The 16,747-nt window shown below is 39.3% G+C and overlaps 2 protein-coding genes and 3 long non-coding RNA genes across 24 annotated transcripts in view; 3 read left to right on the top strand and 2 right to left on the bottom strand.

Annotated features, from left to right (window-relative positions):
• LOC110013423 (uncharacterized) overlaps positions 1–16,747 on the top strand; it is a 401,209-nt gene that overhangs the window by 95,219 nt on the left and 289,243 nt on the right. For 7 of the 19 annotated variants that reach the window (XM_023965594.2, XM_023965592.2, XM_023965587.2 and 4 more), the window contains one exon: positions 273–3,511. The exons of 10 other annotated variants lie outside the window; for them this stretch is intronic. In XM_023965594.2, coding sequence (XP_023821362.1) covers positions 273–3,016 — 2,744 coding nt within the window. In that variant the 3' untranslated portion in view covers positions 3,017–3,511. Of the gene's footprint in view, positions 1–272; positions 3,512–16,747 lie in introns of those variants that run through there. 2 more of the 19 variants (XM_078934510.1, XM_078934514.1) reach the window with 1 other exon arrangement.
• The window catches only part of LOC105358153 (uncharacterized), a 150,421-nt gene that overhangs the window by 68,378 nt on the left and 65,296 nt on the right, over positions 1–16,747 (bottom strand). The window lies entirely within an intron of this gene.
• On the top strand, positions 6,341–8,764 carry LOC111949130 (uncharacterized). Its single transcript, XR_002875180.2, has 3 exons — positions 6,341–6,467; positions 6,545–6,616; positions 8,635–8,764. It is a non-coding gene; the product is annotated as an uncharacterized LOC111949130 (long non-coding RNA).
• LOC144986738 (uncharacterized) lies at positions 10,483–11,010 on the top strand. Its single transcript, XR_013650595.1, has 2 exons — positions 10,483–10,692; positions 10,784–11,010. It is a non-coding gene; the product is annotated as an uncharacterized LOC144986738 (long non-coding RNA).
• Positions 10,735–13,059, bottom strand: LOC144986740 (uncharacterized). The gene is made up of 3 exons (XR_013650597.1): positions 12,921–13,059; positions 12,368–12,449; positions 10,735–10,908 (listed from the first exon to the last, which is right to left on the bottom strand). It is a non-coding gene; the product is annotated as an uncharacterized LOC144986740 (long non-coding RNA).

The raw sequence follows: 16,747 nt of genomic DNA, 5'->3' as shown, positions 1-16,747 counted from the left end.
GTATCGTTAAAATACCGGATGGATAAGCAGTATCAATAAGAGTAGAAGTACCGTTCAGACCTTAACGTTACCCATCCCTACATGTGACTGTTTGTGTTAATTATGTTAGAGCAGCTGTTATGAAACAAAACTGTGGAGAATATGAATAAATGCTGTGATTATAGAATAGCATTCATTTATGTTTTATGTCTGATTTATTGTTTATGTCGGAAATAAGATCGTGTTATCTAATGTTTCAGATGTTTTTTCCTCCTGCATCTTTGTTCCTGCAGACCTCTCAGAGAAAAACATCTGTAAGGTGGAGACTGATGATGAGCAGCTTCTCTGGAAATGGGAGAGGAGCTCCAGTCTGGATGAAGAGAAACCAGAGCTTCCACTGATCAAAGAGGAGTGGGAGGAGGTCTGCATCGGTGAGGAAGGAGAGGAGCTGGAACTGAAGCAGGAAAATTATGATTTCATGGTCACTGAGGATGATCAGGAAAACATGGACTCCAAACCAGAACCAATTGAGAACCAATTGACAGTCACCGCATCACTGTTGTCCAGTGATGCGGTGACTGTCCAGCTGGACTCTCCTTCAGATTCTCATGTGAAGGAGAGTTCAGCTGTCTTATGTCAACATAGTGATTCAATACACACATCTGAAAGGCCTTTTTCTTGTAAGAATCCTTTTTCTTGTAAGGCATGTAAAGAAGATTTCACTCAAAGGAAAAATGTCAAACTCCACATGAGAACTCACACAGGTGAGAAGCTTTTTTCGTGTGAAATTTGTAAGAAGGTTCTCATCTCCTTGAGAAATTTGACCTATCACATGAGAATTCACACAGGTGAGAGGCCTTTCACTTGTGAAGTATGTGGAAAAAGTTTCACTAAAGGTAGTGACTTGAAAATGCACATTAGAATTCACACAGGTGAGAGGCCTTTTTCCTGTGACATTTGTAACAAAGGTTTCATCAATTCAGGTGCATTGACCTGTCATATGAGAACTCACACAGGTGAAAGGCCTTATTCTTGTAAAGTTTGTCAAAAAAGTTTTACACAAAGTTCTTACTTAAATATTCACATGAGAAGTCACACAGGTGAGAGGCCTTATTCCTGTGACATTTGTAAGAAAACCTTCATCCATGCAAATAGTTTGACCTATCACATGAGAACTCACACAGGTGAAAGGCCTTATTCTTGTAAACTATGTCAAAAGGGTTTCTTGCAAAGTAAAGACTTAAAGGTCCACATGAGGACTCACACGGGTGAGAGGCCTTTCATTTGTGAAGTATGTGGAAAAAACTTTTTACAAAGCACTAAATTAAAAGCCCACATAAGAACTCACACAGCGACGAAGCTTTTTTCGTGTGATATTTGTAAGAAAGTTTTCGTCTCCTTAAGAAATTTGACCTATCACATGAAAACTCACACAGGTGAAAGGCCTTATTCTTGTAAGGTTTGTCAAAAATGTTTTATTCAACCTTCTCACTTAAATATTCACATGAGACTTCACACAGGTGAGAGGCCTTATTCCTGTGACATTTGTAAGAAAACCTTCATACATGCAAGTAGATTGACCTATCACATGAGAATTCACACAGGTGAAAGGCCTTATTCTTGTAAAGTTTGTCAAAAATGTTTTACTCAAAGTTCTTGCTTAATTGTTCACATGAGAATTCACACAGGTGAGAGGCCTTATTCCTGTCACATTTGTAAGAAAGTTTTCATCCATTCAGGTGGATTGACCTTACACATGAGAACTCACACAGGTGAAAGGCCTTATTCTTGTAAACTTTGTCAAAAGGGTTTCATGCACAGCAGAGCCTTAAAGGTCCACACGAGGACTCACACAGATGAAAGGCCTTATTCTTGTAAAGTCTGTAAAAAACATTTTACTCAAAATTCTTCATTAAATGTTCACATGAGAATTCACACGAGTGAGAGGCCTTTCACTTGTGAAGTATGTGGAAAAAGTTTCACTACAGGTAGTGACTTAAAAGTCCACATAAGAATTCACACAGCTAAGAAGCTTTTTCCGTGTGACATTTGTGAGAAAACCTTCATCCATGTAAATAGTTTGACCAGTCACATGAGAACTCACACAGCTAAGAAGCTTTTTTCATGTGATATTTGTAAGAAAGTCTTCGTCTCCTCAAGAAATTTGACCTATCATATTAGAACTCACACTGGTGAAAGGCCTTATTCTTGTAAAGTCTGTAAAAAATGTTTTACTCAACGTTCTTGCTTAAATGTTCACATGAGAATTCACACAGGTGAGAGGCCTTATTCCTGTGACATTTGTAGGAAAACCTTCATCCATTCAAATAATTTGACCTTACACATGAGAACTCACACAGGTGAAAGGCCTTTTACTTGTGAACTATGTCAAAGGGGTTTCATGCACAGCAGAGCCTTAAAGGTCCACATGAGAAATCACACAGGTGAAAGGCCTTATTCTTGTAAAGTCTGTGAAAAACATTTTACTCAAAAGTCATCCTTAAATGTTCACATGAGAATTCACACAGGTGAAAGGCCTTTCACTTGTGAAGTATGTGGAAAAAGTTTCACTACAGGTAGTGACTTGAAAATCCACATGAGAAATCACACAGGTGAAAGGCCTTATTCTTGTAAAGTCTGTAAAAAACATTTTACTCAAAAGTCTTCCTTAAATGTTCACATGAGAATTCACACAGGTGAAAGGCCGTTTACTTGTGAAGTATGTGGAAAAAGTTTCACTACAGGTAGTGACTTAAAAGCCCACATAAGAACTCACACAGCTAAGAAGCTTTTTCCATGTGACATTTGTAAGAAAGTTTTTGTCTCCTTGAGAAATTTGACCTGTCACATGAGAATTCACACAGGTGAAAGACCTTTGACTTGTAAAGTTTGTGAAAAAAGTTTCACTAATGGTAGTGACTTGAAAATCCACATGAGAACTCACACAGGTGAAAGGCCTTTTACTGTTAAACTATGTCAAAAGGGTTTCAGGCAAAGCAGTGCCTTAAAGGTCCACATGAGGACTCACACATGTTAAAGGCCTTATTCTTGTAAAGTTTGTCAAGAATGTTTTGCGCGAAGTAGGTGGGGTACTGAAACGGTACAAAATTGAACCAAACCAAAATAACCGTACCGAAATGGTTCAGTACAACTACATGTACCATAACACCCCCCTAATAGATACATTTATGAGGATACACAATGTTGGAAGACGTATTTCCCACATGGAGATTTTTAGTAATAGATTACCTTTGCATGTAATTGTGAGATTCTTCAGTAGAGTATGATGTTTGTCTGAAGGTGCAAAAACCATTTGCCTCTCTTTGCATGAAATGTTTAAAAATATGTAAATAAACATAGCTGTAGTTAACTGCTGATAAAGATTTAAAATGTACCTTAAATGTGTTAAAATTTGACTTTGAATAAATGTATAACTTCCTATTAATGAAACATATATACATTATGGTCGTCTGATGTTAAGAGAGTTTTCAAATTTAATTGCAGATATCCAAATAAAGCACACTGATCCCAAGCATTGCTTTTTGTATTATTTTAATTTCTTTGTTTTCTATACTTCTTGGGCATTTGTTGAGTTTAATCGGAACCGTCTATTCAGGGTCTAACAAGGATTTTTTTTACAAGGATTTGATTCCTATTATAAGTTTTGGATGCTGATCTGAATGGTAGTAGAATCCAGTTCACTGAACTAAAATTGATCCAGGACATCTTTAGCCAAAGATTCAACCAGTGTGACTCAGAGATAAATACCTGGTACTGAACAGTGCAGGTGAAATTTTTCAGATTCCTTTTATTTCTTATAAGATAATCAAGTGTAAATTTAAATATGTAAACAAACAAACAAGTAAACAAGAATTAATGGTAAATCCATTAACATTTTACTTTGATAAAGTTCAGTCTATTGTTGTTTTCCCTCATCAAAATAATCCAAGTGGAACATTATTAAAACCTTCTACCACACTCTATGGTCTAATGTCTTTGCTAAAGTCAAAATGTTTCCACACATCGGACTGGAATGGTGCACTGATCATTTTTTGCTGTCATCACATGTTTGTTGTTCGCTCTGATAGACTTGGTCATTTTTAAATTATAGTTAAATAAACCTGTGCCTCAATCCAAATGGTATTTCCGAATGTCTATCATAAAAGATTTATAAATGGTTTTATAAGGGTATAGGGGTACGGCATTGATCCGATTAACAACTGACCTCAGATCAGTCTGGTTAAATGTGGGAATCGAAATTGATTTATCGAGTGAGTCGATTAATCATCACTCCCTACTGGCTATTATCTAAATATCAAATAGGAACACTTGAAAATAATTTTTTTTGTAGTAATCCTTTATTTAATAATAATCATAACAGTAACAAAAGCACATTTAGAAGATCGTTTCCTGCTGCTTCCAGATGATTTTGCTGGTCGAGGACAGTTTGCTGATAGGACCATTAAAGTACTGACGTCATCACCCCGCCTCCCTCAGGAAATGCTGACTGGATTTGAATTATGCAACAGTTTTTGCAGGGTGGATGTGACAACGAAAATGCAAACCCCTCTTTGCATTTTCGTTTTAATTATGACACAGAATACGCGGTTTATTAAGTGGAAAATAAAAAAGAATTTTGGAGGATTGATTTTTAATTTGTTTTTTGATTCATTTGATGCAGTTTTACATTGTGAAAATGAAAAAGCATTTCTGTTAATCCATTTTAATTGTCAAATTAGACATTTCTAATTAAATTTTGCTACACATTTACCTGAGAACTTTTTGAAAAGGAAATGTCAAATACCATTTTCTTTATCATTTTAGTTAAGAAAGAGAATGAGCAGTGTTAAAGAAGAAAAAGACAAAGTGGTTTGGCGGATTGTTTTTTCTTTAAAATTTTGATTCAACAAATCTAGCTTCATTTGATGGGGATTGAGAGCCTAGAGTAGCAGACCCTACCTCCTCTTCTATGTCAGTATTTGTGACCGCTAATCGAGCTGAGGCTGGCAGGATGAATTCCGGAGACGCCTCCCTAGAGGGACCGTTCTCCCATTGGGACAGTGCATCAGCCTTGGTGTTTAGGGAACCTGGTCTATAAAACAGAGAAAAGTTGAACCGGTTAAAAAACAAAGACCAACGGGCTTGGCAAGAATTAACTCTCTTGGCAGTTCATAGGTATTCCAGATTCTTATGGTCAGTGAATACTACAAAAGGTTTCTCGGACCCCTATAACCAGTGACGCCACTCCCCCAGAGCGTCCTTGATCTCCAGCAGCTCTCTATCTCCGACGTCATAGTTTCTTTCAGAACTGGACAGGCGACGAGAAAAGAAAGCACATAGATGATCCCTGTTTCCTGGCTCCTTTGAGAGATGACAGTACTGATCCCAGAGTCAGAAGCATCCACTTCCATGATGAATTTCTTACTGGGATCAGTTGTACACAATATTGGGGCTGAGGTGAAACGGTGCTTCAATTCCTGGAAGGCGGACTCGGCTTCTTGGTTCCAAGAAAAAAAAATCCTTTTTGGCGAGGTCAAGGCATGAAGAGGAGATGCTATTTTGCTGTAATTCTTTATGAAGCTGGGATAGAAATGAGTAAACCCGAGGAACAGTTATAGCTGTTTACGGTCTCGGCCACTCCAACACAGCCTGTAGCTTCCTCGGGTCCATTCCTTCAGAAAATCCTTCAGAAATGACTAGGCCAAGGATGAAGTGGTGGTATGAAACTCACACTTCTCTGCCTTGACGTACAGTTGGTTCTAGAGTACCCTCAGCAGGACCTTACGCACATGTTGGACAAGTTCCACCATAGAAGGTGAGAAAATAAGGATGTCGTCTAGATAAACAAAAACAAAGCAGTTAATCATGTCATCCAAAACATCCTTGACGAGGTTCTGAAAAATGACAGTTAAGCCAAAAGGCATGACCTGATATTCGAAATGGCTTGAAGGTGTGTTGAATGCCGTCTTCCACTCATCACCTGCCCTGATCATGACCAGAATGTAGGCATTGCGAAGATCCAATTTTGTGAAAATCCTGTTCCCCTGAAGAAGTTCATATGCAGAAGACATAAGTGCAGAGGATACCGGTTACGTACAGTGATCTCATTTAGCCCCCGGTAATCAATACAGGATCTCAGGCTCCCATCTTTATTCTTTACAAAGAAAAATCCCGGCCCCAGCTTGAAAGGAAGAGGGTCTTATTAGTCCGGCAGCTAACGACTCCTTGATGCAAGTCTCCATAGCTTTCCTCTCAGGAGCCAAAAGGGAGTAAATGTTACATGCTATGGTTCGGAAACGTGTGATGTAATCGTCAATAGTCTCTTTACCTTGATGCACCTGTAACGGGAGTCACCTGTAGGTGTCTCTATACCCATTGTTCAGGGGGTTTAAAAAGGAAGTTGACGTGTGGTTGCTATGGCGCTAGCTTCCTGTGAGAAAGCCGGTTAGCTCAGAGAGCAGCGTGAGTTGGCTCGAGCAAAAAGTGCGGTAAGACTGCTGTTATCCTTACCTGTGGATGATGTTTTTAAGCAGTGCTTGATGTTTTATTTTTTATTGTATGACAGGATCACGGCAGAGGTAGATCCTGCTTTTCTGGGGGTTTTAAAGACTGGGCGTGAGGTTTTGCGACGCACCAGGTATTTTACAATTTTATCACAGCAGTATGGAGAGAAATTAGACTCAGTCAGATTTGTGCGTGCGTAATTCTTGATTTGTGTGTAAATTAGGATTTGTGTATGCATATTCTTGCTTTGTGCGTTTGTAAATTAGGATTTGTGCATAAATTTGGATTTGTGCGTGATTTGTTACTCACATAATACGTTTTGTGTATAAATTAAAAAAATATAAAATGAAAAAAATACAAAATGCAATTTACGTATGCACAAATTAAGATTACAACAGTTTGAAACTACTTACACACACACATCTTTAAAAAACACGCACGAATCCCTTGTTACGCACACACAAAGCCAAAGTTACGCACGGATCTACCGTGAGACTCTTTTCACGTCTCACAAATTCGTCCGTAAGTGCTGCGTTTAAATACCAGTGGAATGCTCGGTCATTAGAATTTTCCTATCAGCCTTCCCTTCTAAACGTATCCAGACAATGACTCAACTCAATGACTCAATACATGAAGACAGTAGATTTTAGTGTTGAACACAGAGGCTACTTACTTCTGGGCGCTGACCACCGAGATGGGCCGCCATTCTTCCCGTGACTCTCTCAGTCTGACTGCCTTTGATTTTTCCGGAAGAAAAAAAACAGTGCCCCCTACTGGTCGTTCCTATCACGCATTTTGTATCAATTCGGTGTCTCGGAGAATAATATACTTTTAATATATATATTAGCGTTTAAAAGTGAAAGTAATATTCTCAGATAAATTTTATTTTCCTTTCAAGTTTTTTTAAGCCCTACTAGAGGGCTGCATTGGGATCGGGTCCCGCCGGGTCCCGCGGGACCCAACCCAAATCTCGCGGGATTGGGCGGTTTGGATTGTGCTGCGGGCGGGAGCGGGCGGCAAAAAATAAACCCCGCGGGATCAGTGCTGGCATGAATATCTCATGAATATATATTAGCGGACTACGTTAGGCTGTGCAGCTGTTGGATTCTTATGTACTGAAGCTCCTTGAAGGCACCAGGTAGAGACGCCCAATGGCCTCTGTCATCTAACCTGTTGTTGGGGGTGCGCCCCGCCCCGCCTCTTACTAAGAGCGCGCTTCAGGCTGTCTGTCTGCGCGCACACAGGGACACTTTTAACCGAACAGGATTTGTGAAAATATATTTAATATTTAAGTTGCACATTACACAAGAGGAATGCATCAAAAGATGAGGCTGGAGGAGGACATGAATCTTTTTAATAATATCAAAAAAAATACATGTTTTTTTCCTGCGGGACGGGGGACGATACAAAATCAATGCATCTCTATTACTGTGCGGGACTAAATTCTCTGAGTTTTGCGGGTGCGGGCGGGAGTGGACATGCATATTGCGGGAGCGGGCGGGAGTGTAACGCATACGTTGCGGGAGCGGGCGGGATTGGTCAAAAATTCAGCGGGCGCGGGCGGGAGCGGGATGAAGAAAATAGTCCCGCGCAGGGCTCTAAGCCCTACTACACCCACTGAAGGAAATACGTTTAGAAGGGAAGGCTGATAGGAAAATTCTAATGACCGAGCATTCCACTGGTATTTAAACGCAGCACTTACGGACGAATTTGTGAGACGTGAAAAGAGTCTCACGGTAGATCCGTGCGTAACTTTGGCTTTGTGTGTGCGTAACAAGGGATTCGTGCGTGTTTTTTAAAGATGTGTGTGTGTGTGTGTAAGTAGTTTCAAACTGTTGTAATCTTAATTTGTGCATACGTAAATTGCATTTTGTATTTTTTTCATTTTAAATTTTTTTAACTTATACACAAAACGTATTATGTGAGTAACAAATCACGCACAAATCCAAATTTATGCACAAATCCTAATTTACGCACGCACAAAACAAGAATATCCATACACAAATCCTAATTTACGCACAAATCAAGTATTACGCACGCACAAATCCGACTGAGTCTAATTTCTCTCCATACAGCAGAGGTATATTTTAAACAAATTGGTAAATTATTTTTTATCAAATGTTTTTAATATGGTGCTTCTTCTGTTTTTAGTGTTGGAATACTGTGCCCTGCTGTCCTGTTTAAGTTTATGTTTTGTACTTTGTTTGTCCGCTCCTGACGGAGCTGTCCCAGCGTGATTGACTAATCAAGTGCAGGAGCGGACTATTTACCCTCTGTTCTGTTTGTCATTTTTTTTAGTCACTTCCCTCAGGTTTCACCCCGCATGTTATTTTGGTGGGTGCCGTATCCCACCGAGTGCTGTGCATCACAGTTACGTTGCATGTTTTTATTTTTTATTGTTGTGCATGAACTGTGGTTTTTTTGTCTGCATGCTCCTGTGGTGTCATTGATACGGTCAACATTTTTATTCTACTCATGACGGGGTTTTTGTATTAATAAATCTTCGTAACCTGCTTTGTGGTAGTTTTCCCTTTCTTGGCCCCTGCAACACACCTTTGTGAGTTGATGTGCTGCCTCCCGATGGAGTTTCACAGGGTCAAAAATGGCCTAGAGTTCCTCTGAAAACTGTCTGTAAGAAGAACAGATGACAGAATCTCGAGCGCACTCAGTGGTAGCCCATTGAGCTGCTCAACCAGTTAGCAGTGAAATAACATAGGCAACTTTTGATCTTTCCGAAGGGAAGACAGATTACTGTAGGGAGAAGTTAATCTCACATTGGCAGAGGAAGGTTCGACGTGATGCAGATTTCTATCGTATTTATCTGGAGGATCAATCTTAATTTCATTAACAGGCTGTACAGTGATAGGAGGAGGAGTTCTTAGGGAGATGGTCATAGCAGAGAGTTTCAGTAATTTCACACAGGCTAGATGTAAATTCAGGCATCCACACGTCATAATTACGAAAAGCGCCCTCTACCTATCCTGGAGCTCCTGGGCCATCTTTGGGTCCATCTTGGCTGGAACGTACTGTCACAACCAGGTCTTGAGGACCAACAAAAGATGACAGACCCAGGAGTATGAGATCTTCAGAGTTAATTTAAAGGGGACCAGAGCAGTCAGGATGCTAGGCAGAATCTTGACACCAGGGAGCGTGGAGGCAGACTTGTGGGAGGCCAGGGGCCTCATTTATAAAACTTTGCGTAGGATTTGTGTCAGAAGTGGCGTACGGATGAAACATAGGACGTGCGTACGCACAGAAATATTCAGATTTATAAAACCGTGCGCACGCACATCCTACAGATCTTTCCCTTAATAAATCACAATCAATTCTAAATGTAGTGCAGCTTTTGCGGCTTCATGACACGCCCATAGTTGCCCATAAATAGTCCGTGAAACGCCCACAAATTAATATTAATTGATTGTGAAATCATGGCAAACACAGAGAGGAAATCAAAAAAACGTAACTTCACTCAATGTGAAGTAGAAGTTATCGTTGGCGAGGTGGAAAAGAGGAGAAAAGTGTTCTTTGGAGGCCACAGTGTGGGCATTACTAATGCCGAAAAGGCACTTGAGTGGCAAATGGTGGCAGATGCCGTAAATGCTGTAGCCTCACAACCTCGGACCGTGGCCGAAATAAAAAGAAATGAAAGATGATTAACAACCAGTAAACTTGTTGCTTTATGCTGCTTCATGGTCTTATCCCCTTTCCTCTCCTACTATCACCCTCCTTCCCCCCCTCTCTCTAACGTCCCTCTCTTCTTCCCCTCTTTCCTTTTCCGTCCGGTCCAACACCAAAGATTTTCAAACATGTTTGATATTAATAAAGTTTGGCCTCAATTACAAAAGGGGTTTATTCAGACATACCTTTGGTTTGTCTGAAGATTAATAACCCCTCTTGTTAAAGTAAAATATGTCCAACACAAGAGGCCCTCAGCTCTCATCTGTCTGCCCAGCTGTTGGACAGGACAAGTTAAAAAAAAAAAAAAAAAAAACGAAATAAAAAGAAATGGTCGGACATCAAAGTCGAGGCAAAAAAACATCTAGCGCTCCATCGCCAGAGTCTGTCTGCCACGGGTGGGGGACAGGGAACACCGGAGCTGACCCCTCTTGATGAGAGACTGGCTGGCAATTATTGGGGAATCCCTATTAAGTGGAGTGGTGACTGAGGCGGAGGGGGACACTGACGCGCCAGATGCACCGGGTGACACAGGTAAGAGAAATAATTCAAATGAATGCAGTCAAGTCACATGTATGCAGGCTACACAATTACAGTTTATTAATATAGAACAATTTTATTTTAGTTGTTGGGTGTTCCAGCGGGGCCAGTGGTTACGATGCTGCAGCTGAGCAGCCGTCTGGACCCAGCGTCTCCACGGCACGCGGCTCTCAACCCTCCAGCAGTGGACGTGTCCTCACCGATGCAGTCCTTGAAATGCAGAGGGAAGTCAGTAGTTCAATCAGAGAGGTGGCCAAGGAGTTGGGCGAAATCAAGACTGCCCTGACTGAAATAAACTGCACGATGAGGGAATTCTTGACTAAATAATATTTTCCACTCCTTTTGTTGTTTTTTACAAGCGATGCATCACTTCCAAACGCTGGCGCACAGCAGCAGCATTTGGCTAAAAAGGGGTGGGGATGGGGTTCAGGGTCGGGGCCAGCACAGCAATCGGCGCCAGGGGGTATCCAGTAGGTGGGCTAAATAAACTCATCATCCTTTCCCTCCCTTTCACTCATGGTGCAGAAAGAATTAAATATAACAGTACAAATAACACAGTAAAACAGCTAAACAAAACACATTTGGTCAAAAACCCACACTTAAACTCAAATCTGTCCAGACAGGCAAAGTGAATGGTATCCCACAAGTCCTTGCGGTGCTGATCTAACAGCAGCATCAAAGTTACACCTACTTAATTGAATTCATTTGAATGAAAGTAAAATAACTGTCTGAAAACTACATGTTATTTTTAAGCTGACCCAACTTAAAAACATGATTTATCTTAACTGACGCAAATAATTAAGTTAGATCAAAGGTTTATCTTTCCAACATCCATACAAGGTCTTATCCCCCTCTCATGGTGGAAAAAGTATTATCTGAGCTAAATCATCTTAAATGGACACGTCATGCTGCTTCTCATCTTTGATTGATTTTTGATATATTGATTTGATTTGATTTATTGATTTATTTCAAGAATTGTAGTCAAAGCAATAAAGAATTTAAACATATTTATCAACTCATTACAGAAATGATGAAATGCATAGATTAAAAAGACAGAAAACAAAACAAAAACGTCACTTAAATCATATATGCTTAATTAAATACAGTGATCATTAACTAAAGTATAAGTAGAGTTTGATTTATTGCTTGAAAAGGAGTGGGAAGAAGCAAGTTTATATAATCCCACCCCTACTGAGTTCATTCATCTGATAGTTTTACAGAGTTTTAAATCTGGTTCTGATCAGATAGATTCTCTTCAAGTAACAAAATCCAGTGCCTAGAAATGATTGATGATCTTCAGAAAACATTCATTCATGATTTCAGTAAACAGTAACGGAACCGATATGTAATAATAATTGATTATCATTAGAACACATGATAACATTAAACCAGTAATTATTGCTACACATTTCAGATCAAGTAAACAAAATCAATAGCTTATTGATTGTACTTTAAACATTTCAGTAATCATTATTGCACATTAAAATGTAACACTCAGTGGTTGTAATTAAAAGAGCTTTGATTATTTCACCACAATCAAACTGACCTTCAACTAAACCTGCTCCAGACCAGGTTATGTTCATGCTATGGCAACTTGACATACCCTGAAACATACCTCCATTTTTAGAACCGAAAGCGAGGTTATCCGTTTCTTTAGCCTCAAACTTACCATGGTAACTATCAGAACCTGCTTTCTGGAATACCCCCCTGGTGTGATGGAAAGGCTTTCTGGGCAGGCTCACAGACATCTCCTGTTAAATGAAAGCGAAACATTTAAAATACAGTGGTATGAGAAAGTTTGGGCACCCCTGATAATTTTCAAGATTTTTCTTCAGAAATCATTGCTGGTTCGGATCATCAATTTCAGTTAAATATAACATATAGCAGATGAACACAGTGATATTTGATTAGAGAAGTTTATTGGATTTAAAGAAACTGTGCAATAATTACTTAAACAAAAATAGGCAGGTGCGTAAATGTGGGCACCCCTGTTGTCATATTGATTTGAATACCTTTATCAATAATTATTGGAAGACAAAATTTGTTTTATAAGCTAATTGACCCTTGACCTAAATACACATGTGAAGTCAATCATGAGAAGAGGTATTTAAGGTGCCCTAGAGCAAGTTTTTCTCCTCTTTGCATCTCCTCTGAAGAATGTCAACATGGGAACCTCAAAACAGCTGTCAGATCCTTTAGTTCCAGCTCCTCTCCTTCCTCACCAATGCAGACCTCCTCCTCCTCCTCTTTGATCAGTGGAAGCTCTGGTTTGTCTTCATCCAGACTGGAGCTCCTCTCCTGCTTCCAGAGAAGCTGCTCATCATCAGTCTCCTCCTTACAGATGTTTTTCTCTGAGAGGTCTGCCGGAACAAAGATTCAGGAGGAAAAAACATCTGAAACATCAGATAATATGACCTTATTTCCGATCAGACATAAAACATGAATGCTAGCTAGCGGGATTTCGATGTCCCACAAGGGTTGAACAGTAAGGACAGGTCTGAGAGGAGAGAGGACACGCCACAGAGGGAACAACAACTCCAACAGTTTCCTGCTCTGCCTGGTGTAACCCTTGTGCTATCCTAGGCACTTTAACATTGGGAGTTGGGTCATCTAGACCCACTAGACAGTGCTCTGAACCTTTTTACTTCAATGATTTGTGATCTTCACTGGTGTCCATGGATTACATGAAATCTTTCCACCTTTATCCACCTTTGTCATGGTAGGGAGAACACGTCAATGTAAGGGTGGGGTCATCTAAGATAGCACAAGGGGTTAAGTTAGACTGCCGTCCAATGTCCACAGCATCCTGCACACAAAGAAAAATGAACAGTAAATTAAAAGAAAGTTAAAATGAAAATATGTATATTAGTCTGGAAGTTGCAGCTGTTTTTTCTAAATGATGCCATAAAATTTAAGTTAGTTTTCCGTATTAATTTTTTACTAAATTATTTGAAATTTTACCCTGGTAGTTGTTTTTACCCTCCAGTTTATTAAAATTCAGTTTTATGTAATGTCACATAAAAAACTATTATAATCTTTCTAAATAGTGATTTATTCATTTTAATATTTTTTTAATGTTGGTGCAAAAGCAACTTTAATTTTTGAACAATTTACAATATGTTTGATAAATTTTACACAAAAAAACCTAACATTATATTTATTTTTCTATAGCTACACAAAAGGTAAACATGTTGAAGTTTTATTAGTTATTCTCTTATCTTAATTAAAACTGATGTCTTTGAAAACTTTAGCGAAAATGTTTTTATTTCTTTTTAGATTCTTTAATTGCTTCAATTTAGTTTAATTGTGTCTGTTGGCCACTTCACCTTAATCCTGTTTCTTAAATGTTATGACTTCTTAAATATAACATAAAATAATCCAGACCTTTTGAGAGAAAAGTGTTTCAGTTAGAAAGATGACTTGGACCAAACTCTGGGATGTTGGGCTGTTAATAAACACAAACCTTGAAGGACAACTTAACTGTTTACCTCTGATTTCATCAAGAAGATTTAAAAACTGTCTAATGTGGTTTCAAGACATTCAACTGGGAAGACTCATGTACGCTGAAGAGACTCAGTTTAAGTAAAAAAAATGGCTGTAATTGTTTATATTTTATTGTTAAATGTTTTTGGTCACAGTTTAATATTTTTCCAATTCTCCTGCTTGAAGTGTATCCGCGCTGTTTACATTAATGTGCACCCCAGCCCCTTTGTTATCATCTCATATGTAGCTTGTTTCATGCAGCTTAAAAAAGAAGACATTAGTGTTATCCTGTTGGGAAGCATGTTTCTATGCATCGGCCTTTTACTTCCACCTGTTTCATTCTGTCTCTTAATTAAAATGATAAAGAAAATGGTATTTGACATTTCCTTTTCAAAAGGTTCTCAGGTAAATGTGTAGCAAAAAATTCAATTAGAAATGTCTAATTTGACAATTAAAATGGATTAACAGAAATATTTTTTCATTTTCACAATGTAACTCCATTAAATGACTCAACAATAAAATAAAAAATAAATCCTCCAAAATGCTTTTTTATTTTCCACTTAAAAACCGCGTATTCTGTGTCATAATTAAAATGAAAATGCAAAGAGGGGATAGCATTTTCGTTTTTACATCCACCCTGCGAAAACTGTTGCATAATTCAAATCCAGTCAGCATTTCCAGGAGGGAGGCGGGGCGATGACGTCAGTACTTTAATGGTCCTATCATCTCGTTGTCCTCGAACAGCAAAATCCACGGTAAGCACCAGGAAACGATCGTCAAAAAATGCTTTTATAACTGTTGTGATAATTATTAAGGGCCTGTTCGCTCATAATAATTTTTTTAATCCGTGCGGCCAGTGAAGATCACAAATCATTGAAGAAAAAAGGTTCAGAGCACTGTCTAGTGAGTTTAGATGACCCAACTCCCGACGTTAAACTGCCTAGGATAGCACTTGTCAATTGAAACTTCGACAGGCAGCATCCACAAAATAATTTGTAAAACATTGAATTTGGCCCCTGTTGTCTCCATCTGCTGGTAAAAGTAGGTCACCACAACAAAACGAAACAATACAAATTTCTGCTTTTTGGCTTTAATACTTACGGTATATTGTTTTTTGTTAAAAATATTGATTTTAAGTAGACAGTCTTTTTTTACATAAATGCAAATAATTGGATATTTGGTATTCCAATGGATTTTCTTCTCTAAAATTTACCATTTTAAAAAAAATGAAGGATTACTAAAAAAATATTTTATTTCAAGTGTTCCGATTTGACATTTAGATGATGGTCAGTAGGGGGTGATAATTTATCGACTTAATCAATGAATCAATTTCTATTCCCGCATCTAACCAGACTGATCTGAGGTCAGTTGTTAATCATTTCAAAGCCGTACCCCGTTACCAGGGCTCAGGAACCTATGGCTCTCGAGCCATATGGCTGTTTTGATGGTCACATCTGGCTTGCAGACAAATCTTTAATTATAAAATCGTTTTTTCATTAGACCAGTACTTCTCGGGCGCGATGCGATGCTAGAGGGGCGCGCAGTAGTAGCGGTGCTTGGAGAGAGAGAAAATCTTAGAGCAAAAAAAATCTGCGCCACCACTATCAGTTTACTTTTATCTGTTATTTCAAAGAGTTTGTAATAGCCTGAAACCTGTGAATTGTCGTGCCTGCAGCTGCGCGCTCCCGTCTCTGAGAAAGAGCGCGCAGCTGCAGGATCGGGACGGGTGAGGAAGAAATGGGGGGGGGGTATTGGGTACAGGAAGCAAGATGAATCGCGCAGGTATTGTCACAACTTAAAACATGCTGTCCGTCACATACTGCAGCCTGTGAGTGTGTGTTTGGCTCCACGTGTGCATGTGAGCAGTCTTTCTCACATCTAAAGAACATTCAGACCAACCTGCGATCGTGTTTACCGGAGTCTCAACGCCTGCATGAAGCTTAAACTCACCACGTATCAACCGGACAATACTATCAGAAAAACTACCACAGAGCACCAGAAGTCCCATTAATGCTGAGAAATACTCATCATTTATTAGCAACAGCATGAAGATGTTATTAAAAAGAATCCACAGACTTATTGTACTTTAAAAGTGTTGAAATTACATCAAATGCACACACTCAATTGTATATTTAGTTTTAAAAATATTGTAGCGGACTGAGTTTAACTGGGTGGCTGTTGGGTTGCGTGATAAGTTCGGGAGTTCATTGAACGCATCATGCAGAGATCTGATTGGCCCTCAGTTCTGTCGCTCAGCCTGTCGTTGGGGAGTTTGGACCAATGGGGTTCAGCTAAGGGAAATGGGAGAGCTGTTACGGCAGTGAGGGAATATAAAGTTGGGAGAAGCGCTCTCATCTCGGCGGGAAAGATTGAGGAATTGCTGAATTTATTGTGCGCCGTTTGTTGCAGGTCTACAGTAACAGAATAAAGAACCCTAAAAGATGTTAAGTCTCCATGCCTCAGTGTGGGAAAGGGATGCTACATTATTGTATGGCTCTTTCGAAATTACATTTAAAAATATGTGGCGTTTATGGCTCTCTCTCTCTCGGCCAAAAAGGTTCCCGAC

The sequence above is a fragment of the Oryzias latipes genome, chromosome 17, assembly GCF_053564925.1.
Source record: "Oryzias latipes strain Hd-rR chromosome 17, Olatipes_Hd-rR_3.1".
Lineage (NCBI taxonomy): Eukaryota > Metazoa > Chordata > Actinopteri > Beloniformes > Adrianichthyidae > Oryzias > Oryzias latipes.
The sequence above is the reverse complement of the archived record's forward strand: the minus strand, read 5'-3'. Positions and strand labels throughout refer to the sequence as shown.